Source organism: Ambystoma mexicanum, chromosome 4p (assembly GCF_040938575.1).
Source record: "Ambystoma mexicanum isolate Mex_15411 chromosome 4p, UKY_AmexF1_1, whole genome shotgun sequence".
NCBI classification, from domain to species: domain Eukaryota; kingdom Metazoa; phylum Chordata; class Amphibia; order Caudata; family Ambystomatidae; genus Ambystoma; species Ambystoma mexicanum.
The window spans coordinates 1,276,870,616-1,276,896,231 of record NC_090927.1 but is presented as its reverse complement, the minus strand read 5'-3'; the positions used below and the strand labels follow the sequence as shown (position 1 = coordinate 1,276,896,231).

At 45.3% G+C, this 25,616-nt stretch overlaps 1 protein-coding gene across 2 annotated transcripts in view; it reads right to left on the bottom strand.

Annotated features, from left to right (window-relative positions):
- LOC138453798 (zinc finger protein 250-like) overlaps nt 1-25,616 on the bottom strand; it is a 303,566-nt gene that overhangs the window by 249,111 nt on the left and 28,839 nt on the right. For both annotated transcript variants that reach the window (XM_069606964.1, XM_069606965.1), the window contains exon 2: nt 16,407-16,533. In XM_069606964.1, the coding sequence (XP_069463065.1) occupies nt 16,407-16,533 (127 nt within the window). The remainder of the gene's footprint in view (nt 1-16,406; nt 16,534-25,616) is intronic.

The following is a 25,616-nucleotide window of genomic DNA, read 5'->3' as shown; positions in this document are numbered from 1 at the left end:
TCCTGAATTGTCTGTTAAAAGACTTCGGCAGCCGAAGAGATCCCAAAGCTTAGCCGCTTATATCTTCGCAAACCCATGTGTGTCGAAAAAGTGGTTATGTACCGAGAGTCCCTATGCAGCTTCAGCTGGTGGTAGCCTGCTTTCAAATCAACCTTAGAGAAGACCCTTGATCCCATGAGGTCAGCCACGATTTCATCGAGGGTCGGCGTGATGTGGCGCTCCCGCTTGATGGCAGTGTTCGGGAGGCGCATGTCTATACAGATTCGGACCTTTCCTGGCTGTTTGGGTTTCTTTGTGACCACCATCGGGGAAACCCATGGTGTCGGCCCCGTTACCTCTTCTATAGTGCCGGCTTCTTCCAATGCTTTAAGTTCTTTCTCCACCTGTTCACGCATGTGGAATGGGGTCCTCCGGTGTCTGACGGCCTTTGGCTGGACCAACTTGTCAATATGGAGCTTGATTGTCTTTCCTTTCAAACACCCAATCCCTTTTTGCAGGTTGGGATACTGTGCAAGGATGTTCTCAACCTCTTGTGCTTCCTTGACTTGACTGATGAACTTTACTAGCCCTAGGTCTTCAGCCGCATCACCACTCAGAAGGTATTCGATCCCCGCATTTACTATGTAGATTTTTGACGGTAGCCTGTTTTCACTGTGGATGAGGGTGGTGCGGAATATGCCAACCACCGATAGTGGTTTCCTACAGCCATATGCAAACAGAAGGGTGTCTGTGTTCTTCAGGTCTGGTCATGGTTGCAGTGTTTGAAATGTGCTTGTGGGCATGACATTTACGGAGGCTCCCGTGTCTATGGTCATCCATACCCGCTGGTTTTGGAGAGTGACCTGGCATTTGCACCTCCTGAGCCCTTTTTTCTGCGTAGCGTGTCCATGATCCAAAGCCGACACCAGCCATACTTTTCTCCCTTTCGTCCACTGCTCCCTGCCAGGTTCTTGTTGGGTCGCTGTGACGTCATCCCCTTCTTCCTCAGTTGAAGAGTTGGTCGTTTCGACTCGCCTTGCACTCGCTTGCTTCTTTTTCTTGGTCCCACTCTTCTCCTGGAGATTCTGTGGAGACGGTAGTGGGGTGCCCGATGACCGGCACACCTTAGCATAGTGGTCCTTTCTGCCACATGCCCCACATGTTGTCCTTGGGACGGGCAGTTCCGCCGTCCATGACGCGGTCCACCACACCATCCACACTCCGTGGGTCCCGGGATCCGTGGCTGCCATCTGGCTGGTGCGTAGTTGCCACCAGCCTCATCTCTTGTGGACTGTCTGTTGGTGACATGGGCCACCATGGATTTCATGAGGGCAGGCTGTAGTTTTTGAAGAGTCACTCCCATGTTGGCGGCCCTGGCAAGTGCCAGCTCCCTTTGATGACCCAACTCCAGAATGCGTGTTAGAGAGATGCCCTTCTCACTCAGCACCATCCTTCTCAGTTTCTCCGATTGGATGCCGTTGATGAGTTGTCTCCGGATTTCTTTCTCGACATCCGTGAACTCACGAAAATCGCCAGCTTCTTGATTCGGGTGGGGTAGGCATCCAAGGTCTCTTCTTCTGCCTGAAATGTGGTGCAGAATATGAAGGTTTCATAATCCGGGTTGAGTTGTGGGAGAAAATGAGCAGTCAGGGCATCTTTCGCTTGTTGGTAAATGTCCTGGCCATCGACAATGGTTAGCGAGTTGAAGATACGTAGCACCTCGTCCCCCACATTTAGCAACAGGTGCGATCTCATTTTCCTGGCGGTGATTATGTCCTTGCACTCCATTGCCATTTCGAATGTTTGGATCCATAGCTGCCACCGGGACCCAACTGATGATGGATCCGTGAATGGGTCAAATGGCTGAATCATTGCAGAGGAGCTCCCTTGTGGGCGAGCTTGTGATGACGACATTGACAGATACGCCACGAGTCTAGAGGGCGTACCGGGCCTGGGGGTGGACGTGCCGGTCGCCATAATGGGGCCTCAGTGTCACTTGATGGGTTCTATTCTCCTCACCTTGGTACGTTGTTTCAGGTGTCAGTGGTCCCTTTTGTGGCCAACCTTCGAACCAGTAGCTGATGGGACCATCTGCCTCGCTCCAGGTGCCTGCTGCCGTGATCACACGTGCGCGCTGCGTGTGCGATAGCTTCTCATGTGGTGCTGTGGTGCCTCTGGCCCCTGGATACCAGTTGGTTGGATGTTGCAGCGCCCTGGGACCACTGTGTCTCCTCCAGCGCCTGGGCCCTGTGTGGAAAGGAAATTCGACAATTCAGCCGAAAAGAGAGAGAACGTATTTATTTATTTTTTGGGCGGGGGGGTTTTGTGTGCCCCCCCCACCGGGTGTCCAAAAATTGTGCGTGTCGCTGCTGAGATAATCAGCTGGTAGGGTGTCGAGCGTGCGCTGGGTCCAGTTTCCCTCATCGCCAGTGTTACATTCTGGCTCCACGCGGAGGCAGAACGTTGAAGGCCTCTGAAGTAGGCTGCGGTGGCGCAGCTCCGGCCGGAGCAAAATGAAACACGCCACACAGAGTCTTGGCCCGGAACTGCCTCCCATGCTCGGGGGCGGGGCCTTTATTAAGACGCCCTGCGTCACCGCGTTGCGGGACGCAGGGCGGGTATAACAGGCACCTCCACACTCTCCTCATTTCCTCTTCTCTCCTCCCAGGTGCAACACCAGTATCCAGAACCCTATTCTTCGAGGCAGCTGGGGGAGACAACCGACACCAGGGAGCCAAGTCGAGGGAGGGCTCCAACCGTGCCCCAACGCCCCCGCAGAGACCAGGTGAGCGTAACAGAAGGCAAAGCCTCCCCGAATCTCTGCCTGGGCGCCATGGAAGCCTCTGAAACAGACCAATTAGCCCAACTCCTGGCGGAACTGCAGGCTGAAGTTCATGCCTCAAGACAAGAGACTAATTCCATGAGAAGAGACCTTATAGTTGGCCATGAGTGGACGGATGATCTGGCAAGGCAGATGCTTCAAACACATGCAGGACAAACTCCGTTACCCGGAATCACGCCGATCCAGGTGCCCCAACCATCACTTCCATTACAGGCGATTCTGCCTGGGGCTGTTCCTTTGGCTCCACCCGAACGCTTCTTCGGCGCCCGAACAAATATGCCGTCTTCATGAACCAGTGTCGTCTCCACTTCTTATGTCGACCAGGAGCTTTCCCTAACGACAGCGCAAGGGTGGCTTTTGTACTTTCTTATCTGGGAGGCTGTGCAGCTGACTGGTCCATCCCATTAGTAACCCAGGATGATCCCATACTTCGGAACTTTGGAGAATTTCAACAGGAATTGGAAAAACTGTTTGCCAGGCACACCCACGGACAAGCCTTAGACAATGAGTTGCTATCTCTTAGACAAGGGAATCATGACCTATTTACTTACATTGCCACCTTCAACAGCCTCATTGCACAAACGAATTGGCCTGAAGAGAAAAGAACTACACTATTTCACCGAGGACTACAGGGTGAGTTAAAAGATGTGCTAGCTCAAGTGGTCAATCCGCCCGAGACTTGTGCGGAGTATATTAACCTAACCGTACAATTGGACCATCGTCTTCAAGACCAAAGAATGGATCGCACACGGTCAGAAGGGAAGTCAGTTTATTTGCAACCAGTGAACAGTCAAACCAAGGCTCATGAAGCTATCGAACCCATGCAAATCGGGGAGGGGGGGTGCGAGCTCCCATTTCCAAAGCAGAGAGGGAAAAGAGGAGACAACAGCAACTCTGTCTATATTGCGGCCAGGCAGGACATTTCTTGCTCGAATGCCCTGTTAAGCTGCCGAAAAAAGTGCTGGGGTCGTGGACACTGAAACCGAAGTCAAGGAACAAGAGTCTGAAAACTCAGATGCCCGGCAAGTGTAGAGGTCCACTTGTCGAGCGGAATCAAGAAAGCTGGACAGACCTCCCACCTAGTCATCCCGGTGCTTCTAACCCACCACCAACAGCCATAAAGAGTCAAGCCTACATTGATAGTGGTGCGGTGGGGAACTACATCGACCAAGATTTGGCCACACGGATAGGCCTTCCACTTCAGCAAAAACCACACTCGGAAAATGTCACTGCCGTGGATGGCTCACTGCTGTCTTCGGGGCCAGTAACTCAACACATCGACAAAGTAATGCTGACATGTCTGGATGGTCACCAGGAAAGCATTTCGTTTGACCTTATAGGGGCCCCCCCAAGTTCAAAATGATCCTCGGGATACCGTGGCTGGAAACCCATAACCCACGGATTGACTGGCGTACCCGTAAAATGACCTTCCCGCAGGAATGTGCGAGACACTGTTACCATAGGGAAGGGAGAAAAGTGCAGCCCCAAGGAAAATCCATTCTGGGAATTGTCGGTTCACTACCTTCCGAATATCAAGACTTCCTGGATGTATTTCAAAAGGAACAAGCCAATACCCTACCGCCTCACGGAACTTATGATTGTCAGATCGACCTGGTCCCCGGAGCGCAGCAGAATTTATGCTCTGACTGAGCAAGAAAATCATCACCTGAGAACGTATCTAGACCAGTATTTAGCTAATGGGTTCATTCGCCCATCCATGTCTCCAGCCTCTTCCGCGCTCTTCTTCGTGCCAAAGAAGGAAGGGGACCTCAGGACTTGTATAGATTGTAGGGTATTAAACCAAAAAACGGTGAAGAATAGATACCCTCTACCGATGATTCCCGAACTGCTTGATCAGGTAAAGAATGCACAAATCTATACGAGACTCGATCTGCGGGGAGCTTACCATTTGGTAAGAGTGAAAAAAGGCGACAAATGGAAAACCGCATTCAGGACCAAGTACAGGCTTATTGACTGCCAAGTTATGCCCTTTGGGCTATGCAACGCACCAGCAGCATTTCAGTTCTTTATGAACAATGTTCTCCACAAATTATTGGATATCTGTGTTTTAGTTTACATCAACTTAACAAGGGGGGTCCTGGGAGTCCCTCTGCCAGACATTAGTCCTGGTTACGAGAGACTTACCCAGAGTCTTTAGCTCACTATCTTTCACAGAGAAGAAATATCCCAAACATATCAGTTTTTGTCCTGCCCTGGGGCAGTCCAGCACCGAGTTTTGGCACGAAAGAGGCGAGGGGATTCAGGACACCTCCACACTCTCCTCATTTGCTGTTCTCTCCTCCCAGATGCAACACCAGTATCCAGAACCCTATTCTCCGAGGCAGCTGGGGGAGACAACCGACACCAGGGAGCCAAGTCGAGGGAGGGCTCCAACCATGCGCCAACGCCCCTGCAGAGACCAGGTGAGCGTAACAGATACACTCCTGTTACCCTTTTTCCTTTTCAGATTTTGTGTTCCAGGTTTGGAACCCATCTTCCCTCTTTTGGGTCTCACTCCCACAACTACCAAATGTGGAAGCACAATCGCGGCAGTATTTTACAAGATAGTGTTAATATTACTACACGCCAGATCACACAATTCAGTTAAACCTGGTATCACTTGATGAAAAACAATACACCAGTTTTCTGTAGAAATTTTTAAAAAGCTATACCATTTAACAGTATGTCAGCTTTCAGGTGATATGTTTATATGCTGTAATGCAACTCCCTTACTTCTCCACCAGTGAGAGTGCAATAGTATATTTAGCAAGCTTCCCCAGATAACACGTGAAGCAACAAAATACCAATTCGCTGTTGTTTCCACACAGTGCGGTAACGTTTTCTGTAGAATTTTAAAAAGGTATACCGTGTGGCAGTATATCAGCTTTCAGACAATATATCTTTATGCTGTAATGCAACTCACTTACTTCTCCACCAGTGAGAGTGCAACCGAATATTTAGCAGGCTTCTCCAGATAACACGTGCACCTGCGTTAGACAGCCCGGGGGCATTGTGGCGCTGCTTGCAGCAACAAAACACCAATTTGCGGTTTCGACAGAGTGCGGTAACGTATCATGATACGTTATATTTACTTCTGGACACTGCAGCTTTACCACAACCGGGCTGCTTCTATAAGCATCCACCAGTAGATTTTCGCAAGAAATCAGTAAACTCATTTATAACAAGAGCCAAAAAACTCTCACCGCAAACCTCTATTCGGCTTAATGCCCAATATATTGATACTAAAGGTTTTGTGCAAAATGATCTCTCAGACAGCTTTCCTTAACAAAGGAGAAGGGTGATTAGATTTGCAAAAACACAGGAAAAGGGAGCAAAAGTACTACCTCATACCTGAGGTCCCCGAGCCCCCGAAAAGAGGAACAGCTACTTTCAAGCTACTTGCAAACACATGCCTGCTTATTATGTAGGCTTTCTGGGAAAGGGAAAGGGGCACCAACAAAACTTGTACCTAAAAGTGGAGAAGAGTTTCAATGAGTCCATTAAAACGTGTTCCTTGTAATATAGATCATAATATATTATTTTCAAACGTTAGAGAAGCTGTCCATCCAATAGTAATGGTCCGTACAGCGTTGGTTTAAAAGAATCTTCTTATTTTTCCTCAACGTTCCAATGCACTCCCATACAGCGTCCCCCAGCGGAACAGCTACTTTCAAGCTACTTGCAAAGGCGCGCACCTGCTTGTTAAGTAGGTTTTCTGGGAAAGGGGGATGCGCACCAACAAAGCTCGTACCGCATTGGTTTAAAAGAATCTTATTTGTCCTCAACGTTCCAATGCACTCCCATACAGCGTCTTCCAGCGGAACAGCTACTTGCAAGATACTTGTAAAAGTGTGTGTTATGGATTGTGTATATATATTGAACTTTATTTAAATAAAGAACAGTGTTATCACATAAAAGTGTGTGGAAATTGCTTTGTGGGGGGTGTGGGGACTACACCAGCCTGCATCACCTCCTGAGAGCTTAAGCCTTGGTTGCTCATCCATTGCTACCAACAATAGGGAACCTTGGCTGGGGTGCTCTGTGCTTCTACTCTGCCATATAGAGGGAAGGAGTACAGAAACCCCCCTCAAGTCTTTACACCGACAAATAATGATGATTGTTGTTCAAGATAAGGAAGAATATGTCACGCTTGACTACAACTCCACAATTCATGGAAGTACTTTAGGTCTGCCAATTTGGAAACAGAAAGCCCTTCTGGTTGCTAAAGTAATTAAAGAATTCTTTTGACAGACTTTCTGAGACGGTGTTATATGATGGTAGCAATATATTTCCTTCTACTGTGACCGAGCCTCACTGTGTTTCTCATCTCACTGACTTCGGGGCATTTTTTAAGTAAGGTTTCCACTCTACCTGCAAGCAAAGAGTTTATTCTAAAGCCTTTGAGTTCTTCACACATGTTAGAGAAAAGAGAACTCCAAGAGCCGGGAACTCCAGCCTCAATATGTGGGCTATGTAAGATATTACAATGCCTTTTTACTTGTCAAGCGTGAGCCCATCCTGTGGCCCAAATACACTTTCTGGGAACACTGTGCAATGCCGTGCCAAACCGATAGTCCTGAATTTCAAGCACAGTTCCCATATATGTAACTAAGGCCATAGCAAGCAGGGGTTTACATGTTTGAAAATCAGTATACATTCCCTCAAGAGCCACATGATGCACAGCACATGTATGTTGCAGATTCAGTCGTTTTCTTTGACAGAGAATACTTTTCAAACATTGCTGTGGTCTACTTGGGGGTCAACAGATATGACAAATCAAAGATGTTCACACGTTGGACATGGCATGTAGATTCCCACATTTGATGTATTTTCTAAATTATATGCAGTTCCAGACAATTTGTAGTAATCGGAACTTGAGCTTCTACCGTGACTGGAAGAGGGAAGAAGGCGAGTTCTGGATTGTGGCCTAGAAAATGAACAAAATGGCACCAAGCATATTACCTATGTATCAGGGAGGCCTGTATTATGGGTGGTGCAAGCAAATGAATGCAATAAAAGAAAATCAGGAACCAGTGTGGGCCCATATAGAGCTTGGAATTCGCATAACACTTCCCTGACACAAGGCATATCCATAGATAAGCTGTGCCAAGGAATGCGTTCGCAGTATCCGCTTAGTGAGGTGATACACTCTCTAGATAACTTCATAAAAGAAGAGAATTGGACAGCTTTCATGCAGTCGGCTACTGTTCTGAGGCGCACGCAGAGTGGACCTGTCAGGAGATCAGCTACCTGCACCACCTCTGACCCTAGAGTACCTTGTGAGGGGAGACAAGCGTCGATAACAGGTAGAACTTACACTTGGTCACAAGCAATAATCCAAATCCTGCAGACTGAAAGCGAGGCAGTACGGCTAGGATTTCATGCATCAGATTCTAATGATCAAGCGCTAGAGCAGGGCTTCTATGCGCTAAGAGATGTCGCTACAGATGTAGTGGATTGGTTCGAAATGACCTATGATTAGAAGCGACCAAGAAGCCGCAGTAAGTCTTTCTGTGGTAACAGATTTTCTGGACACTCTTAGCAGAGGAGCCCCAGATTGGAAATAATGTCATGGCCAGAGCAAACAAATATACTTAGCTTGTCCAAGGTTGCCATACGCCAGGCAATATCAGGGTCTACGTTGTTGTTGCTTAGTGTACTTACAAAGAGTGTTGCAGCATCATCTGCCTGGGTACTAGGCTTGACTAATTGGATTTTGCATGGTTTGTTAAATATTCCCCTTCAGACGACAGCTTCCATGGTATGCCAGAGACTGTATTCCTGGGGTAATGTGCACTTGGTTAATGACACTTGGATCAGGGAAACCTATGTTGTGCCGTATTCAAATGCTTGTGTGTCACCTTCAAGTCATGAAATAACACTGTACTCATTATGTGAATTCAAAGGATCCATTCGCATAGTTTGCATGCATGCTGCGCCAGTAAATTACTGTGACAGTAACACTAAATGCAAACTTCATGTTACACCAATCGCATTTTTTCACAGTCAAGTACACAGTGTATCTAATGGCTCATATCTGGTGCAATTCAATGAGTCCTGTTGTCATGTTGCCATTGGGGTTCCAACCCTGGTTACTGTAAGTACACAAGTTAAGTGCTGTGGGTTTATTGTGAATTTCCATACTGGCCCAGTCTCAAGTTCCGACCATTAGATTTTCCAAAATTGAGCTTTCATATGGCACGCCTGCAGAACATGCATCTAAGAGTGTGCAGCAGTACACTGACAGTTAAGAGGCATGTACACAGTTTTTTCTGTGGTTACAATGGCTGCCACAAAAGCTCTTCGAAAAGGGCTGACCACGCTGGACATGTTAATTAAAACACTGACTTATTTGCCAAGTGCTTTGGGTTGTGGACAGCTGCTAATATGTGTAATCTCTCTTTTATGTTGCTGTAGACAGTGAATGGTGAATGTTCGCAACATGAGGCACCTTGAAGAAACTCGGTTTCAGTTCAGAGCTAAGCTATGCAGACGCCTTGGGTACTAGTAAGGTGCTCAATTTAAAAAAAAAAAAAATTCTCATTGATCAGAAGAAGTCGACGGTATCAGCTATTGCCAGATGCATGGTGTGTGCCAAAGAATCACTTCTTGCCAAGAACGTGGGGGTCAGAGTCTCATCATCCAGACTTGCATTGTGGCATACCAGACTGGCCAAAACATCTGTGCACAGAGACAACTCTGGCATCCAGAGATTCTTCCCTCAAGTGTTCTACTGTGATTTCCTGGAAACTCCTCCCCCTCCCCAGAGGCCACGGCTCGCCATGGGAGCATGTCATGGAAAAGAAAACCGCTCCGAGAATGACGAAAGCGACAACTATATCCAGAGGTCTGCCGTGAGACCAACACACCAGCAAAGGAAACAGCTGAGCCTCCAGTCACAAAGCCCGATTCAAGCCAGACACAAGAGAAACATGCCTACTCTCAAACCCTGAGTCCCAGGGAGCTGCCACAATCGAGACAAGTGATGGATACCTCTGCTTCCAGGAACGCATGGCATAATGAGCCAATGCCTATGTCCTTGCAGAAATCTGACATGCACATTTCGTTTCCTTCAGCATGTTGCTGCCTAATGCACATCCAAAGAAGATTGGCTAGGATCTGCACGCTTTATTTTTGCCACCAATATAGGCGGCCTTTTTTGCAAATATAGCTCCTGGAAGATTTAGTGATAGCTTCACAGTGCCTCAGATCTATGACAACTGTCTTGAGGGGGTGGGGGGTTGACATGAACCCAGCCTAATTTAAGACAGCTTTTTCATAGCCTAATGTAAGACAGCTTTTCATATCTCATGCAGCCTGTAGCCATTGAAGCAATGAAAGATGTAAGAGACAGCTTTTCATATTTCATGCGGCCTGCCGTCATTGATAGCTGAAAAAGGTTTATCAAACATACAGCACACTTTAACACAGAAGGTTTGTGTGCACACTTGCTTAACAAATATTCTTAGGCTCTGCAAGAGCACTGATGTCCAGGAAGTGGTGCTTTCCTGTTCTGATAGATGGCAGACCACAAGTGACAGCTAAACAGCATGTTTTAACTCCATATCATTAGGTGTGAGCTTTGACTTCACACCATTAGGTGTTATCTGAGAGCAGCCGTTTTGACCTAACAAGGGGAAGTGTTATATAGGATTCAGGAACAGGAAATTGACAGACACGAACAAAAAGCATTGTGCACGTTCGCGCAGCTAAGGTGCATAGAGGACAGTGGAGGCATTCACTGAATGGGTACAGAGCTCTCACTGAGATGTGCGAAAACCCACCTAATGTAGTTTTACATAGGAGACCTAACTCAATGAACACAGTGACAGGCCTCACTGTTCAAGAAAGTGGATATGACAATGCACACGTGCATGAAAACCATGTTACTTGATACATATAAAGCCCAAGCACAAAAAGGGTAAAGAAGGAAGCCCAGCTGACTTACCAGTCCATTGAAGCCGGAGGGGCTGGAGAGGAGTGCAGAGTAGAGCAGCAGCAGAGAGGAATGAGACTGCCAGGCTCAGCTAAGCAGAACTCGGCAACCCAAGAAGGAGCCGTTTAATTTGAAACCCCCTCCTCTCTAAACGTGAGTAATGGATGGGGGCTTGCTGGGTGCATGGAGACTGATGGAGTGTAGCATAGGGTAGCATAGCTTCATGAGACATTAAGGTTACACATGCGGTTAAGCTAAAACCACCACTTGTTATATTTATCCATTCAAACATGCTCTTTGCCCACATGGCAATCTTGTTCATAGGTGTAATGTTATGTTATATCTGCTTTTGCTTTAGCTTGTTTAATGAAAATAAGAACTGTCAGGAGTTAGGAGGTCATACTAAATGCATTGACATGATACCTCCTGTGTCAAGTGTATAATTCAGAGTAATGTGTCAGAGTGATATCTCTTTGAGTCCAAGAACTTTAAGATTCCTGGCTATTTATGTTTAATCATGTTGATAGGCACATGAACTTAGGCATGCCGGTCTTTTAGCGCTGAGACACAGCCTAGTGGGAGTTTGACATGAATCACTGATGACCAAGAGTCTGTTTTCATAGCCTCAAACGAGGTGGTGATCAGGTCACGCCTAAATCATAGGCAATCAAGACATTATATCAAATTGAGCATCAGATTTTTTGTTGTGGTTAATAACCTTTATTCGGCATAAGCCTTGTGGGTAGATAAACAGCATACAATATTGAATACCGTACAAAATGAATTATTAAAACACTAAAGCGCGACCTAGACAATTACATAATTCATTAAGAAGAGAAAAACACTCTTAATAAAATTACCAGTTTTAAAACCACATACAAGTACTTAAAATATATATCTCTGTTAAGATAGCCTATGATCATTTGGTACAAAATATTTCATTTGCATTAATGGTGCCCACAGATGGAATGTTGTGGCTTAAACCCTTTCTGTGGAGCCGAAGCTATAGGGCTTTGCTTCTCCTCAGCCAAGCCCTGAGAATGTACTTGGAAACAAAGTAAACCACATTCAAGTGTGAGGTCGCTTTACAAAACTGCAGCGCATCCCTAGTTGTTGATATGTGAAATAACTGGAACAAGGGTTTCAGATATGTAATTCTGAGTTCCTTCAGCTTTTTGCAGATTAATAAAAAGTGAGCAATGGTTTCTGCTCCCCTGCCACACAGTGGGCAATCTGAACTCCTGCTCCCGTCCCAGTTACTTGTGTAATTTTGAACTGGTAAACAACCTAGTCAGATACTAAGGACGTAATTTACTTAATCAATGTATATCTTTTAAAAGCCACACACAAGGGGGTCCTGGGAGTGTCTCTCTACTGGCTTACATCCCGGGTTAGAGTCTCAACCAGTCTTTAGCTCACCATCCTTTCCCAGAAGAGAAATGTCCACTACATATCAGTCTTTGTACAGCCCAAGGGCAGTCCAGCACGGAAATGCCTGGCAATTGTTTTCTGAACATGAGTACCAACAGCAACCCCAGACACGTGTTTCGGCCTGGTTGGGCCTCGTCAGTGAGGTGGTGCTGTGCCTCTCCAAGAACAGGGAGCAAGGTTTAAAAGCCACCTTCACCCTGTGTTTCATGTCCCCTTCCACAGTCTGTGGGTTGAGCCAGTAAACCGAAAAGCCCAAATGGGCAAGCCACTCATTTATATGGGCTAGCCAACGGATCTTATGCCAGCCCCCCAATGACATCACATACTCCCAAGGTCTTGCAATATTTGTCCAACTCCCGACTACCCCACAAACAGACCCAGCAAAATACTGTCCTAATCCCCGTTTCTTCACCAATCTTCCCCCTAGCCCCACTAACTCCTTCCTTTCCCTCGCTCACCCTGCCCCTCCCCACGCCCTCCTCACCTCTGCAATGTTGTAAATTGTTCTTTAACTGTTTTCGTATTATGATTCATTTACAATCTCATGCTTGTTGTATTTTGCCTGTTCTTATGTAAAGCACTTTTGATTGAAGGTCTATATAACTTCAATAAATACAAATAAATACAAATACAAAATACAATAGGGGGGAGGTCAAACTCTATATGAGTGGTGGCTGTGGGAGTATTTTGCGGGGGCAGCAGGATTGATTTCAAGAACTTGTTTTCAGAGACTGTTGGAGGCGATGAGTCTGTGTAACCCCAGATCTCAGCCCTGTACATCACTGATGCCTTAGCCTGTGCCCGATACAATTTAAGGGCTGGGCCCAGCGTCCACCTATAATATCTTGCGTGGTACCCAGTTAGTGCCCCGCTATTTCTCTGTAGCGAGTTAGTCTTGAGGATCTGATTTCCCCACCCTCCCCCACTGTTAAACTGAATCCCCAGATGGTCATACCAATCCACCTGTTCTAACCTTCTACCACCCACCTTTAGGTTCAAGGTTTGGTCCTGTTCCTTTTTTGGAGAGAAGACCATGGCCTTCGTTTTTGTAGCATTGATTTCTAATCCCAATTTGCTACACTCATCTGAGAAAATAGACAAGGCCAAACGCAGTCCCCTAGATAATGTAGATAAAGGACTGCGTTGTCTGCAAAGAAAAGGGCGGGTATTCGCTCCTTCCCCATTTTCGGTTGGTCCATGGTCTCCACTAGCAGCCTCTCTATGATGGAATTTATTTACAAACAGAACAGAACAGTGGCAAGAGCACATCCCTGGCGAACCCCTCTATCCACTCAGAATGGTCCAGTAACTTCACCCCCCACCCCCTAGCGGACTACCGCCATATTGTTGCTATACAAGAGCTGTATCGGTTGAAGTAGCTCTTCCGGGATACTTTTGCCACGTAGAGCAGCCATAGAGTGTCCTTGGGTACGTTATCGAATGCTGCCTTTAAAACCACAAATACCCCATACAAGTTGACATTTGCAATCCTCAGGTGCTTTTGGATAACTAGATGGAACCTAAAACTCTGACCTATCGTGCTTTTCCCAGAGACGGCCTGTAAGTGGCTAATCTGGTTACTTTCCTCCACCCATGTCACTAGACGCAGCTACAGGACTTGGCAAATATTTTGCCTGCTTTCTCCAATAGCGAGATGGGTCAGTAGTTACCAGGGTCTGCTATGTCCCCCTTCTTAAAAATTGGGACCATCACAGCCGATGTCCAGGAGCCCGGGACTCGATCCTGCTGTAGTGCAGTGCTGAATATCTTTGCTAGAAATGGGGCCCAGATAGCTGCCTCACTCTTATAAAGATCCACTGGTACCCCATCCAGCCCAGGTGCTTTCCCCCCTTCTGTGCTCTTAAGGCACTCTCTGTGTCTGCCACCAAGATGACCAAGTAACTATCTCCCATGTACCTTTGTGGACGAGCCTGGGAGGAGGCCTCGAAACGGTCACCTGTCAACACCCCTAATTGGGGCAGTATACAGACCTTCAAAATGATTGCGCCATCTTAAAGGGTTTATACATCCGGGTGTATTTGTGTCACCTTTTGGATCTAAATCGGTGATCAGTGTCCAAAAGCCCACGTGATCGATGCTTTGTGCACATTCGGTAATGGTTGCCCATTTATCATTAAAGTACTCAGACTTTTTTTGGCTACTGTCTTCTTTTACGACCCCCCTCAGTTGTAATAACTCGTCCTTATCAACTGCGCCTTTGCCCCTCACATACATAATAAAGGCCTGTTTGGCTTCTCTGCAATCCCTGTCAAACCATGTGTCTGGTTTCTTTGCCCCCTTCCTTGTTCGTTTAACTGGCCCAGTCAATATGTGTCCTACTAATTCTAGCATTATTGCTTAACTCTTGTATTTTTCCATGGAACGTGAACTTGGGCTACATATTGTTTCAATCTGATTGAACATTTTGGAATATAAAGACGGAGTTAATTCTTCCAAGTTCACGTAGGCCCATTTCAGTGTGTCTGGTGTGTCCTTGTGCTATTATAGGTACTGCTCTACCAGCCACTTCAACCAGTTGGGGCATAGGGTTCATAACTTGGAGCGCAATTGATCTATAATCACTTTCCATTCGCTGCAATAGATTAATCCCAAAATCTTGTCCCAGTCGGGGCCTGACACGAGCACATAATCGATCCTAGATCGACCATTCAGCCCATAATAAGTGAGCCTAGCATCGGATTTTATTCTTGGTAGAATTCCTTGAGAAATGGAGAGCAAAAAGATGTGCCTTCTATCCCTTGAAGAGAGACATCTCCTCCTCTTCTGCCACTATACGCACACTTTAGGCGAAAATAGCTCCGGCCTTGAATGGGGGAAGCATGGCGTTAGGTTTGTGAAGTATAACTTACTTGTTCATTTGTTTTTCGCTCTGGTTAGATTTTTGACAAAAGTCTGAGCGCATAGGAAACGCATCATAAAACCTTTTTTTCTTCTCAAACATTTATTAACACTTGTCAACAACACAGTACCATGCATCCATGCAATCAGAACATAGGCACACAGGTGGTGTAATTCAGTTAGAGTCACAGACCATGACATCCATCAAAGCATTTACACTGCATACAACATAATTGGCACAATCCAGCTTTGCTTAAGTCCTGAGGTAATGACAAAAGTCTGACCTTATGTCCTTGGGTCTACTGCTAGAGTGCACCAACGATGCATATACCTCCTCAGCATCATTGGCCCAGATTACGTCATTTAGCCACTCCAGGCACTTCTGAGGATCTCCGTGTGTCCATTTGAATAGAATGCGTCTCCTCGCAAGCAATAGATCCAAGTTTAGGAACCAACGCTTCACCTAAGCCCTCTTGCTAACATACCCTAGTATACAAATGACTTACGACGACTACCTGCAATGCAATAACTGGATTCCAGTCACCCCCTCCTGGTAGTCACACAGCCTGGGGCATGAGTACATCATGTGACGCAGACCAGCATCCTCCTCTGCACACCTGCAGAATCTGCCATCACATCGTGCCCTAAACTGCCAGACTTTTGGAGGAGGATAGTGCAACCTGTTAGCATTCTTTAACTGTAGGAGTCTGAACACTTCATAAAACTAAGCCAGTAATTTAATCTGTGGAATTTACCTTTTACCGTTATGTTTTTAGTAATTGTTTAGTATTACCGCTGGTATAGAGCCTATTAGACCAATGAGGTTTTGACTCATTTTAGCTAATAATCAACTTTGTTTTGGAAACCTCAAATCTGCTGGCAGTCCGTTCCTCTTCTAAAGCACCTCAAACAAATTTGGGGGAAAACGAGGATGTGATAGGTGATTCAGAATGAGTACTGAATGAATTAGAATGTATTTTTTTATACGTATACTATGGTGTTTTTAACCATCTATGTGTTTTTTTTTTGGGCGTGTCCAGAATTAAACATTGTTCCTGACTTGACTTTCATTTGACTTGTGACGCCTCAATGGCAGCCATCCGCCACAATACCCAAGAAGGCCAACATGTCTTTCAGAGTAATGCGCCCCACCCGTGCCTTCAAATAACACTGTGTTATATAAAAAGCGACATTTCATTTTCACCATTCTACCCTAACATTCACCCAGAACATGTTTGCAATGCCAGCTCTGGAACACTTCGAGAAAATGATCGTAAAAAAAATCTTTCCCGACATCATTGAAAGTGGACTATTTAAACCTTCACAGCAAGTTAAAAATAGCAAGATAAAACGCTTTACCTAGGGAGATCAACGCCTGATGGACTTCCTTCATTACATTCTTGTAAAGTTCTTTCTGCCATTCGTCTAAGAGCTGCCACTCCTCTTCAGGAAAACATGTAGTGAGATCAATAAAAGTTGCTGTTGCCTGAAAGATTAAATTTAGCAACGTCATTGAGGATGTTTCAAATCAATAGGAAACTGACTGTGCTTTCCTGAACATAACAACGCTAGCCTCCCCTTCACCTACCTCCAGCAAAGGATACTGGCTATTGAGCACAACTTTATGATAAATGTATTTCAAAGTCCATAAAAACATACATGTCATCCATTATCAATGCATATTGTGTTAATACAAACAAAACTGTGCAAGAAAAGACAGACAGTATAGCAAATGCTACTGTTATCTGCCACCATATGTCTAATGTTAGACTAGATTTTATTAATTCTTTACTAGGCTAGTTAAAATAAAAGACATTACATTAAAATATGTAGAAAGACACAATTATGTAAAACACTGAAATCTTTACTGAAAAACTGGAGAAAAAAAACACAGACATTCAGGGTCCGATTTGCAAAATGTTTTTAATGGGACATTCCCATGTTAAAACATTTCGGTAAATCGGGTCTAAATGTAATGTAAAAACACGGCACACATGTATCAATTGTTACTGCAACAAACACGGCACACATTTATCAATTGTTACTGCAACAAACAACATATTCGGGGTGGGTGCAAGGATGTTTCTGCCCCAGACAAAGTATCAATTTGAAGCACCCTTTATCTTCTGTCTCATGTGCCCTCAACCATCAAACGTGTCTTTTGCTGCAGAACGTTCCTTCCGACAAATAACCCTTCACTCATTTCTACCACTGTGAATTACTTTACACAGCATTCAAACATGGCACAATTGTTCTGGCCTCCTGCCCACACAGGGCTACAAGCATAACCTGTTAGGGAGAATTCTCATTTCATGGCTAATTTCCCTTACCTAGTGAGTCCCTCAACAGCTTTGCTGGATCTCTGGAGTTGTTTCTTTCCACTTGTTAAGAGTGTGAGCTTTTCCCCCACTCTTACTTGTATATTTGCTATGTGTTTTGACCTGTTTTTGTGATTGTGGGCTCTGGAGTACACCACTTCAGTAGCCCCCCTCTTTGTGTGCGTCACACAGCACCTTCTGTGCAGTGGCAAATGGTTGTCGTTAAGACTCCCCCCGACTCCATTTCTGAGACGACTACCGTCCCCCAGAAAAGGGTAAAGTTACCATTAACTTTACTTAGTCAAATTTAACCACAGATCCAGTACACACCATCTTACATGGAGTGCTGGAAGAGTTAACTCTTAACTCTTTATCTGTACCTCCTAAAGCATTGTTTCGCTCTTTTAACATTTAGACATGGCTGGTGGCAGTGGTATCTACCCTAAATTTCTACTGCGGTTATCTTATATAACCGTGGTAATATTGTAGGCTATTGTGTTAGCCTCAGACTTAAACCCGCTTGACCAAATCCTTTTTCGTTTGGCTCCGGTGCAGTTAATTCGCCATTTCTTTTTGTTAAACTCCTTCTTGTGTTTTACTTTGTGCGGCAAACCGGGTTTGCCTTTTTTGTTCACTGTCTTTTGGCGGGCTTCTACCTAGAAGCCCTCCTCAGGGCGCCTGGGTGTCTAGGTGGGCTGAATGTGAGGGAGGGGTGTAGTCACCCCCTGCACAGGGTATCCTAGGAAACCCAAGTTGCACTTTGACATGATTGGACATGGTGGTTGTCCGGGCTGGACAACCCCCCTACTGGGTGATTGACAGCCAGGCTGTGTGAATGGGGGTTTTGCGCATAAAAGGCAGGTCTCTTGGGCTGGAAGTCAGAGAGTCGCCACTGGAACTACAAGGAACCGACGAGAAGTGGAGGAGAGGTCGACTGCTGCAACTACCCTGTACCGGTGAAGCCCTGAGCTATCTATCCTTCAACGACTAAGAGGAGATCCAGTCCGCAGTCGTCTTCCCTTGAGCCTGGTGGGGATAACCAGCTCATCTTCTTCAGCCAGAGGTCGCCTTCGTGGTCAAAAATCGTTGCACACTGCTGTAGTGGTCCGGATAGCCACCTGAAGAACCTCTCCTGTTTTTAAGGAGCGCACCTTTTATTCATTGTCGCTGCTGCCGGCCTCATCCCTAGGTGGTGTGGACCCCCTCATCGTCCTTCTTCGTGCTGAAGCTGCAGGAAAGCGTGGGTCTGCAGGAAACTAACAGGAACAACTGCCGTGGCACCAGCTTCGTTCTTTGAGAAAGGTACTTTGTCCTGTTTGAGGAATTTTGGGTGAAATCCCTATTTCTCTACTTTAAGGCTTGTCCTTACTTTTCCCTCCTTCTTATAACTTTTGCTTCCGAACATTGACAATATCAAAGTATTCTTGGCAACGTTGAATCTCGAACTGTCCGACTGTGTAATCCTCGACAACAGGCCCCCAGTGTCACTTGACTTTGGCTCCGGGCCCTTGACTCTTGAATTCCTGTCTATGTGTGTTGTTCGATTGTGTCTGCCTAACCAACATATTGCCTGTGATTTTTGCCCCCAACTCTCTCTGGGTATTTCGGGTGCTAAGTGTGTTTTTACCCCGGTAGCATTTCTTGCCGCGGATACGCGTTTATCTAGTAGACCGAACTGCCAAAATGTGATCGCAATTGTATTCACGGTAACGTGTTCTGTTTCATAACACCGTTCCATTCAAACACAGGGTACTTACCTCGAATAATACTGTACAAAGTGAATTGGTTAGTTGTAGTATATTTTATGTGTGGTTTTTGAATTAATAGAAGTGTCTTGTTAATAACAAATGGTTTAAAAATAAATGTACTTATATTTTTCACCTGAAACCTTGAGACAGTGTTTGCTTGAGTCACAGTAATTGTGGTCCCTTTGTGTAATCTCTGCTACTGCTCATATACTCTTGATATAAGCCTGGCTGCTCTGCTACTGCTACCACTATAACCTAGTAGTACAGGCTTGTACCAAAGGTAAAACTTGTATTGCCACCTGTAGTCTTAATTGTGTGTAGTGGTCCCTAAGGGCACTGCACCCAATTCTGCCTAACACAACCAAAATCAACAGTGTCATCTTTTGACATTACAGACTCCTCATCCACCTTAACCTCAACCATCAAAGCAACCTGACGGCCTATCTAAAAGTCCTTCTTTCACAGAAATACTCTGTGACAAAGCAGGCAATTACTTGGTGGAACAGCAGCACCTAATTATTCTCGGACGAGGTGGATGAAATGAGGCCCCACACACAAAATCCTCAACAGAAGTTTAGTTCTAGCACTAATGAAAGTACTACACATCACAATCCAATTGTAAAAGAGTACCGTATACATCTTTAAGTCACTAACTTTGCTTACGTAACATCCGAAATCTAGACTTGAGAATCATATTGCTACTTCTTATTCATACAGAGGAATAAAAAACAAATTCAGATCAGTTTTGTATGTAACATGTGCCACTGCTTTAGTCGCACACGCCGTGCACTCTGAAACGCAAAGTAAAACTTGGTACATGGTGGACCATAAGAACCCTGAATGCAAAGTGCTGTAGCAACGATTAAGTAGATGGGGTAGGTAGTGTGATAATGCATCCTAGTGGACATGTGTCCTCCTGACATTTAAAACCTTTTCAAGCCTAAAGTAGCCTATGTATGAATGATAGATGTTGGTTTGGACCAATCATACAATATATCAGACTCTCTATTTTCATTCAGATGCATTGGAGTAGATGAAGTACATGGGCCAAGCCAGGACCGTGGTAATGCAAATGACTGATGTATGCATGACATCCACCCCAATCTTTATATTGCTTTCTGTTGTGCTTGCGGTTGCCACCTCTCTGGATATAGTCCAGAAAGTCAGTATATTACTGTGGTCTCCAGTTGTTCAGTTTTCAGCTCTAGTACCAGTTTTTAAAAATATCCCTTGGGAGTGAGAAAACATGATCTGGCTTCATACTGTAAATATTCACAAAACAAGAAGGAAATAAAGATGAATGGAGGTAGAAGAGGGGAGAGAGGAAAGTAAGAGGAATGGAGAGTTAGGGAAGAAAAGGCAAGAGGAGGCAGGAAACGAGCAAGTGTGAGGTGGATTTAAGGATGAGAAAAGTAGAGCGGGAAAAAGTATGGAGAAGCAGGCAAGGATTCGAAGGCCTGAGTTAAACAGACGAAGTGGGAAAAAAGGCCAGAGATGTAGGGAACAGGTAGAAAAGTGGTAGAGAGAATAGAGGAAGTGAAGGAAACATGTTTAAAGATTTGGGTACAAAGCAAGTGTATGAGTGGGAGGTGACTAGAGAAGGGGGAGAGAGAACGGATGAGAACGAGGGAATGGGTAAAAAGAGGGATTGGATACAAAGAGGGAAAGGGGAGAGAGGGTATGATGTAAAAGGGGGAGAGAATGCTGAGAAATAAAATGTGAGAGATGGGGAAGTGAGAAACAGGAAAGAGCAATGAAGAGGAGAAAGGTGGGTGGTGTAGGATGAGAGCGTGGGTGATGAGATCAAAAGGAGAGCAGAGAAATGGATGCGAAGGAATTGACATGTGGCAAGTTGAGCAGGTAGTCAAGTCACGGCTAATGCCATCTTACTTTCTTCTGCCCAAGAAAGCACTAAGTGCACATATATGCTAGGGGTGTCCCTGACTTAACTACACTGTGCCTAGTGGTTCATGTACTTTGGAGGGGTCGGGTGGGGGTAATGTATTTCAGGAGAATATGACGATAAACAGTAGTGCACAGACTTGGGAAAGGGGATGGAAACAGCAGTGGTATGGTAGACCAATCTTGCATCACTTTTGACACGTCCACGAAAATGGGGAGTGAAAGGGCACAGACTCGATGGTGAAAGGGGGTGTGGTGTAGGTAAGGTGGGGAATAATCCTGCTTTACTTTTGTTCTGCACCAAAAATGTGATGGAACAAAGATATGGAGGGGGTGGAGTATCTCTCTTATCATCCCCGTTTGCAGCACCCTCTGGGCTGGAGCGGGGGTTTGATGCTAACTTATGTTTGCAGTAGGGGTCAAGAAGAAGGGTAGTGGCGGAGAAGGAGAAGGAACGTCGGTGGTGGGAGATGTCGGGGGTGGGAGGCAATTGAAAACTGTGTGGTGTGAAGGGATAATCCTACCTATTCAATTTCAATGAACAGAGGTATAGGGATTTACTTGGCCTACTTCTGACTTACTTTCGTTCAAGACCAATAAGGGGTTTGGTAAAAATATACGATTTGGGGAAGGGGGCTTTGGGAGTTCCTGCCTTAACTTTGTTATGGGACAGACCTTTTGCTGTGGGGCATGGAACAGGACGGTTGGAATGAGTGTTTCCTACTTTTAATGCTGATGTGGCATGGCGTGCACAGACTTGGGGAGAGGAATGTATGAGCATGCCTTACCTTGATTGTTGTTGGAAGGCGCTGCGTGCAGTTGCTGACAGAAACAGCACATTGCTCTAAACAGAGAGATGCCGATCAGACATTCTGCAAGTCTCGGCCACACCCACACACCATCACCCAGTGCCTTTTCAACCAACAGAGTTTGCCCTGGGTGGCGTGCATTGGCTGGATCATTGGTTGTGGATGGATGGGCACCTGTCCGCCTCTGCCACAGTCTATCAATCATTCTAATTTAATTCAGCCTTAGGCTCTACCACACCTTAAAGGGGGAAGTTCTGTCAGGAATTGTATTGGCCTAATGGATACAGCGTGTATTTTTGATCATACATCAATCCAAACTTTTTTCCAATGCATCTTACCTTTGATTTTCTGATATTTAGACATGCGAACCTCACGGGTCGTAAACTACCATCTTGTAATACTCTTATCCGTTGATCAATCGCCCTAAATTCAAATTCCCTCGCAGCAGTAAATCCTAACACCCGGCCTTGAAGCTGACATAATTAGACGCTTTCGCCCCTTGTCACAACGCCAATGCACATCTCATTCGAAGGTCGTCTGTGCACAATCTATTGACGTGTTTCCACTGAAATTCCAAGAGGCCTCTTTCCTCGGAAAGTATCAACAAACCCTTTCTGATCAGAAAACATTAGAGATTCTGCTGCCTAGGTGTCTGTCCATTTCATGCCAAGCCTTCAATATTCAGCTAATAACTACAACGAATAGAACTGAAAAAAGGTACTAGTACTAGTTCCAATGACTCATCTCTACAAGCGCTTTGCCTTTCAGTAATTATTCAATAATTGGCAAATTTCTTTAAAAAAAACAGATTGAAACTGTATATTTACATTTTATTTTTAATGTGCCCACAAGAACTTTCCAACGTTGGGCCTATTCCTATTCCTGTCTTTGCATTATTGTATACAAATTATTCAATATTTATTTTCTCCCACAGTTTATTTTCGACTACGTCAATCCTCAATAATTATGGTCTCGATTCAACCATAACTTTATGAGCCCGAGTATACCGAAGAGGAAATGCATGAAAGAAAGTCATCGAAAAGATGATGAATCAAGTGAAAGTCACGACTATCTCTTGCAGGAAGACGTTTCCACTTAGTGTACGTGCCATCAATGTGAGGTAATTGTGATGAATCCAATGGAGTCATCACAGATTCCCCGGCAGTGACCTCCACCCATGTGGCTAGAGGACGGCAGCCGCTACCTGATCCTGATGGGGCCGGTTATACAAGGGAGGATCACATGGGAGGAGACAACTACAAGGGAGATGTTTTCACTTCATTGGCCTAGATGCGGTATTCCACCCTTTCCCAATGAGGAATACCCTCCTATACCAGAGTTATTAATGGCCTATTGTTATTCTGGTCAGGACCTTTGACCCAAACACCCACAACTCACACATAAGACCTTTTGTTTCTAATGTGCCTTTATGGGAAATCTCTGAGAAAAAACATCTAAGAGTTAAAAGTCCGAAGACATCCATGGACGCCAACTCCCATAACCACCCATGTACTGAGACGAGGAGGATGAGGGAGTTTACACAAAGTGACAAGAGCTCGAAGTACAGCATGCAGGCTAGTTTTTCCAACAGCATGCAGGCTAGTTTTTCCAAGTCTTCAGAGAGCGGGACATTTAAAGATGCAACTGCACTATTGCAGGAGAAGACGTTGAACCACGTGCTGAGGCTCACGAAGGCGAGGCACACAGGCAGGTGTGGTGGAATGGAGAAATGCGCCGGCACAGTAGGAGAAAGCTGCGTGCGAGCAAGAAGGGCCGTGGACACGCTGGGAGTCACGCAGGAGCTCCTGGATGTTGGGCCGTTCCTGAAATAGCATTCTCCAGTCTGGGCCAAAAAGGAAAGCTGGCGTGTCATTGGCAAGTAACGCAGGAAAAACATCTGTGCATTTAAAGTGGAAAGCAGGTGAACAAACCACACTGCAGAGGCATGAGCAGAATCAGAGACGCTGAAAAGAACCAGTGAGCCTGCCCAAAGCAGCTGTGTACCTCACGGCATTCCGACAAGCGCACCAACAAATGTTTGAATGGTACAAAATTGCTGATGCCGAAAATACACAAAGTTTGTTTGAATGCAAAATAAGACAAAGTACACATTCAACACCCAATAAGAAGAATGTTTGAATAAAGACAAGGCAAAGTACAAAGGCAAACCCCAATCAAGTACAGATGCATGAGATGCCAGTGTGGGGGAAAATGCGTTAGCAAATATTACCATAGACCGATATACCAAGCACAACACAGTACATGCTATTGTGGTATAGTCAAAGAACTGTGAAATGCATAAGAACTGTGAAATGCATAAGAACTGTGAAACGCATAAGTAGTCCTGGCAAGCGAGCACACCAGGCAGCTGAAATTGTATAAAGATTCCTGGCCTGGGAGTATACCATGTGATTTGAAAAACCATAAGAGAAGTCCTGGCAGGCGAGTACACCACGCAACTGAAATTGTATAAAGATTCCTGGCAGGGGAGTATACCAGGCAATCTGCAAGATTACAAGAAATTCTACAGTAAGACTGTTCCAGAACTTATTGCTTATCTATTTAAGAAAGCAGGGGAAGGGGACCACCCTCTGTGACCAAGGGTCTTTACCTTGGAGAACATTTTCGTTGGAGTCACTGTTATACTTTTGCTTTCGAACACTTTTGCCAACATCAGGTTAAAGACATTTCTTTGCACCCCTTTGTTGTTTTTTTTTTTGATAGTATGAGGGTCAGGATAGGACGTTTTGGACACAAGGACGGCTTTTCAGTTACTGACATCCTGACGAAGACTGATCCTTAGTTTTTGGTTTCTAGGTACGGAAGTTCCTCTTTAGAATAGGGCCAGAATGGCCTTTTCCCAACCCTTTTTTATTTAATAAAGGTATTTAACCAAAAACATGATAACCTTTTGTCCACGGTTCATTTCTGACCCCTCACATGATGACAACTTTGGTGGAGAACAGTTGTTGCTGAGAAAACTTTGGCTGCCTGGCCAACATAGCTCGACAGGAGCCTCCACCACTATGCGTTACCCAGCTGCATGACTTAGTAAGAACGTTGTTTTGTTCTCCCCTGTTCCCCTCCACTGTCGCGCTCTAAAATACTTGTGTACGAGCGCGATATAAATAAAATATCAATTCAATTCAATTCAGGGCAGCCTGCCTTACAAGATCTGGGTTGAGACTGCTGATGGCACAGATGCATGAACTTATAGCAAATGTTCGCCCTCGTTCTCCTATTAACGAATACATATTTATGTTGTTCTCCTAGCCCACTGTGATGATTGGTTACCTCACAATATTTATTTTGGTATATTGAAGAATGTATTGTTCTTTGTTCATTCTAGACCAATCCATCTTCTACTTCGAGAGTCAACAATATAACGTTTGTCAATTACAAGCTAGGACCAAATGATCTTCCCATCTTTTTTTTTCCCCCCGAGGCACATATTAGTACCCGGTGCCAAAAAAAGAAAAGCCAGTTACCTATTTGTCGATTTGCGAGAATTACCTCATGGTAATCCCGCTCACGTTGCACTGCATCCCTCGCGCCCGTGCTTGCCTTTCTACCATGTTTCTTCAGGCCAACATGGAAAGGGAGATGGGACTATGTACAGTACCTTATCCCCTTCCATGGCGGCCATTTTCTTTGTTTACTATGGTCACCACAGAAAGAGAAAACAGACTACGTTTTTCTGGCCCTGGTGGCCATTTTTAAAAGCGTTTAAAATGATTACATGGTCTCCAAGACAGAAAAATAAACACCATTAGTACCCCGGTCTAACGGGCC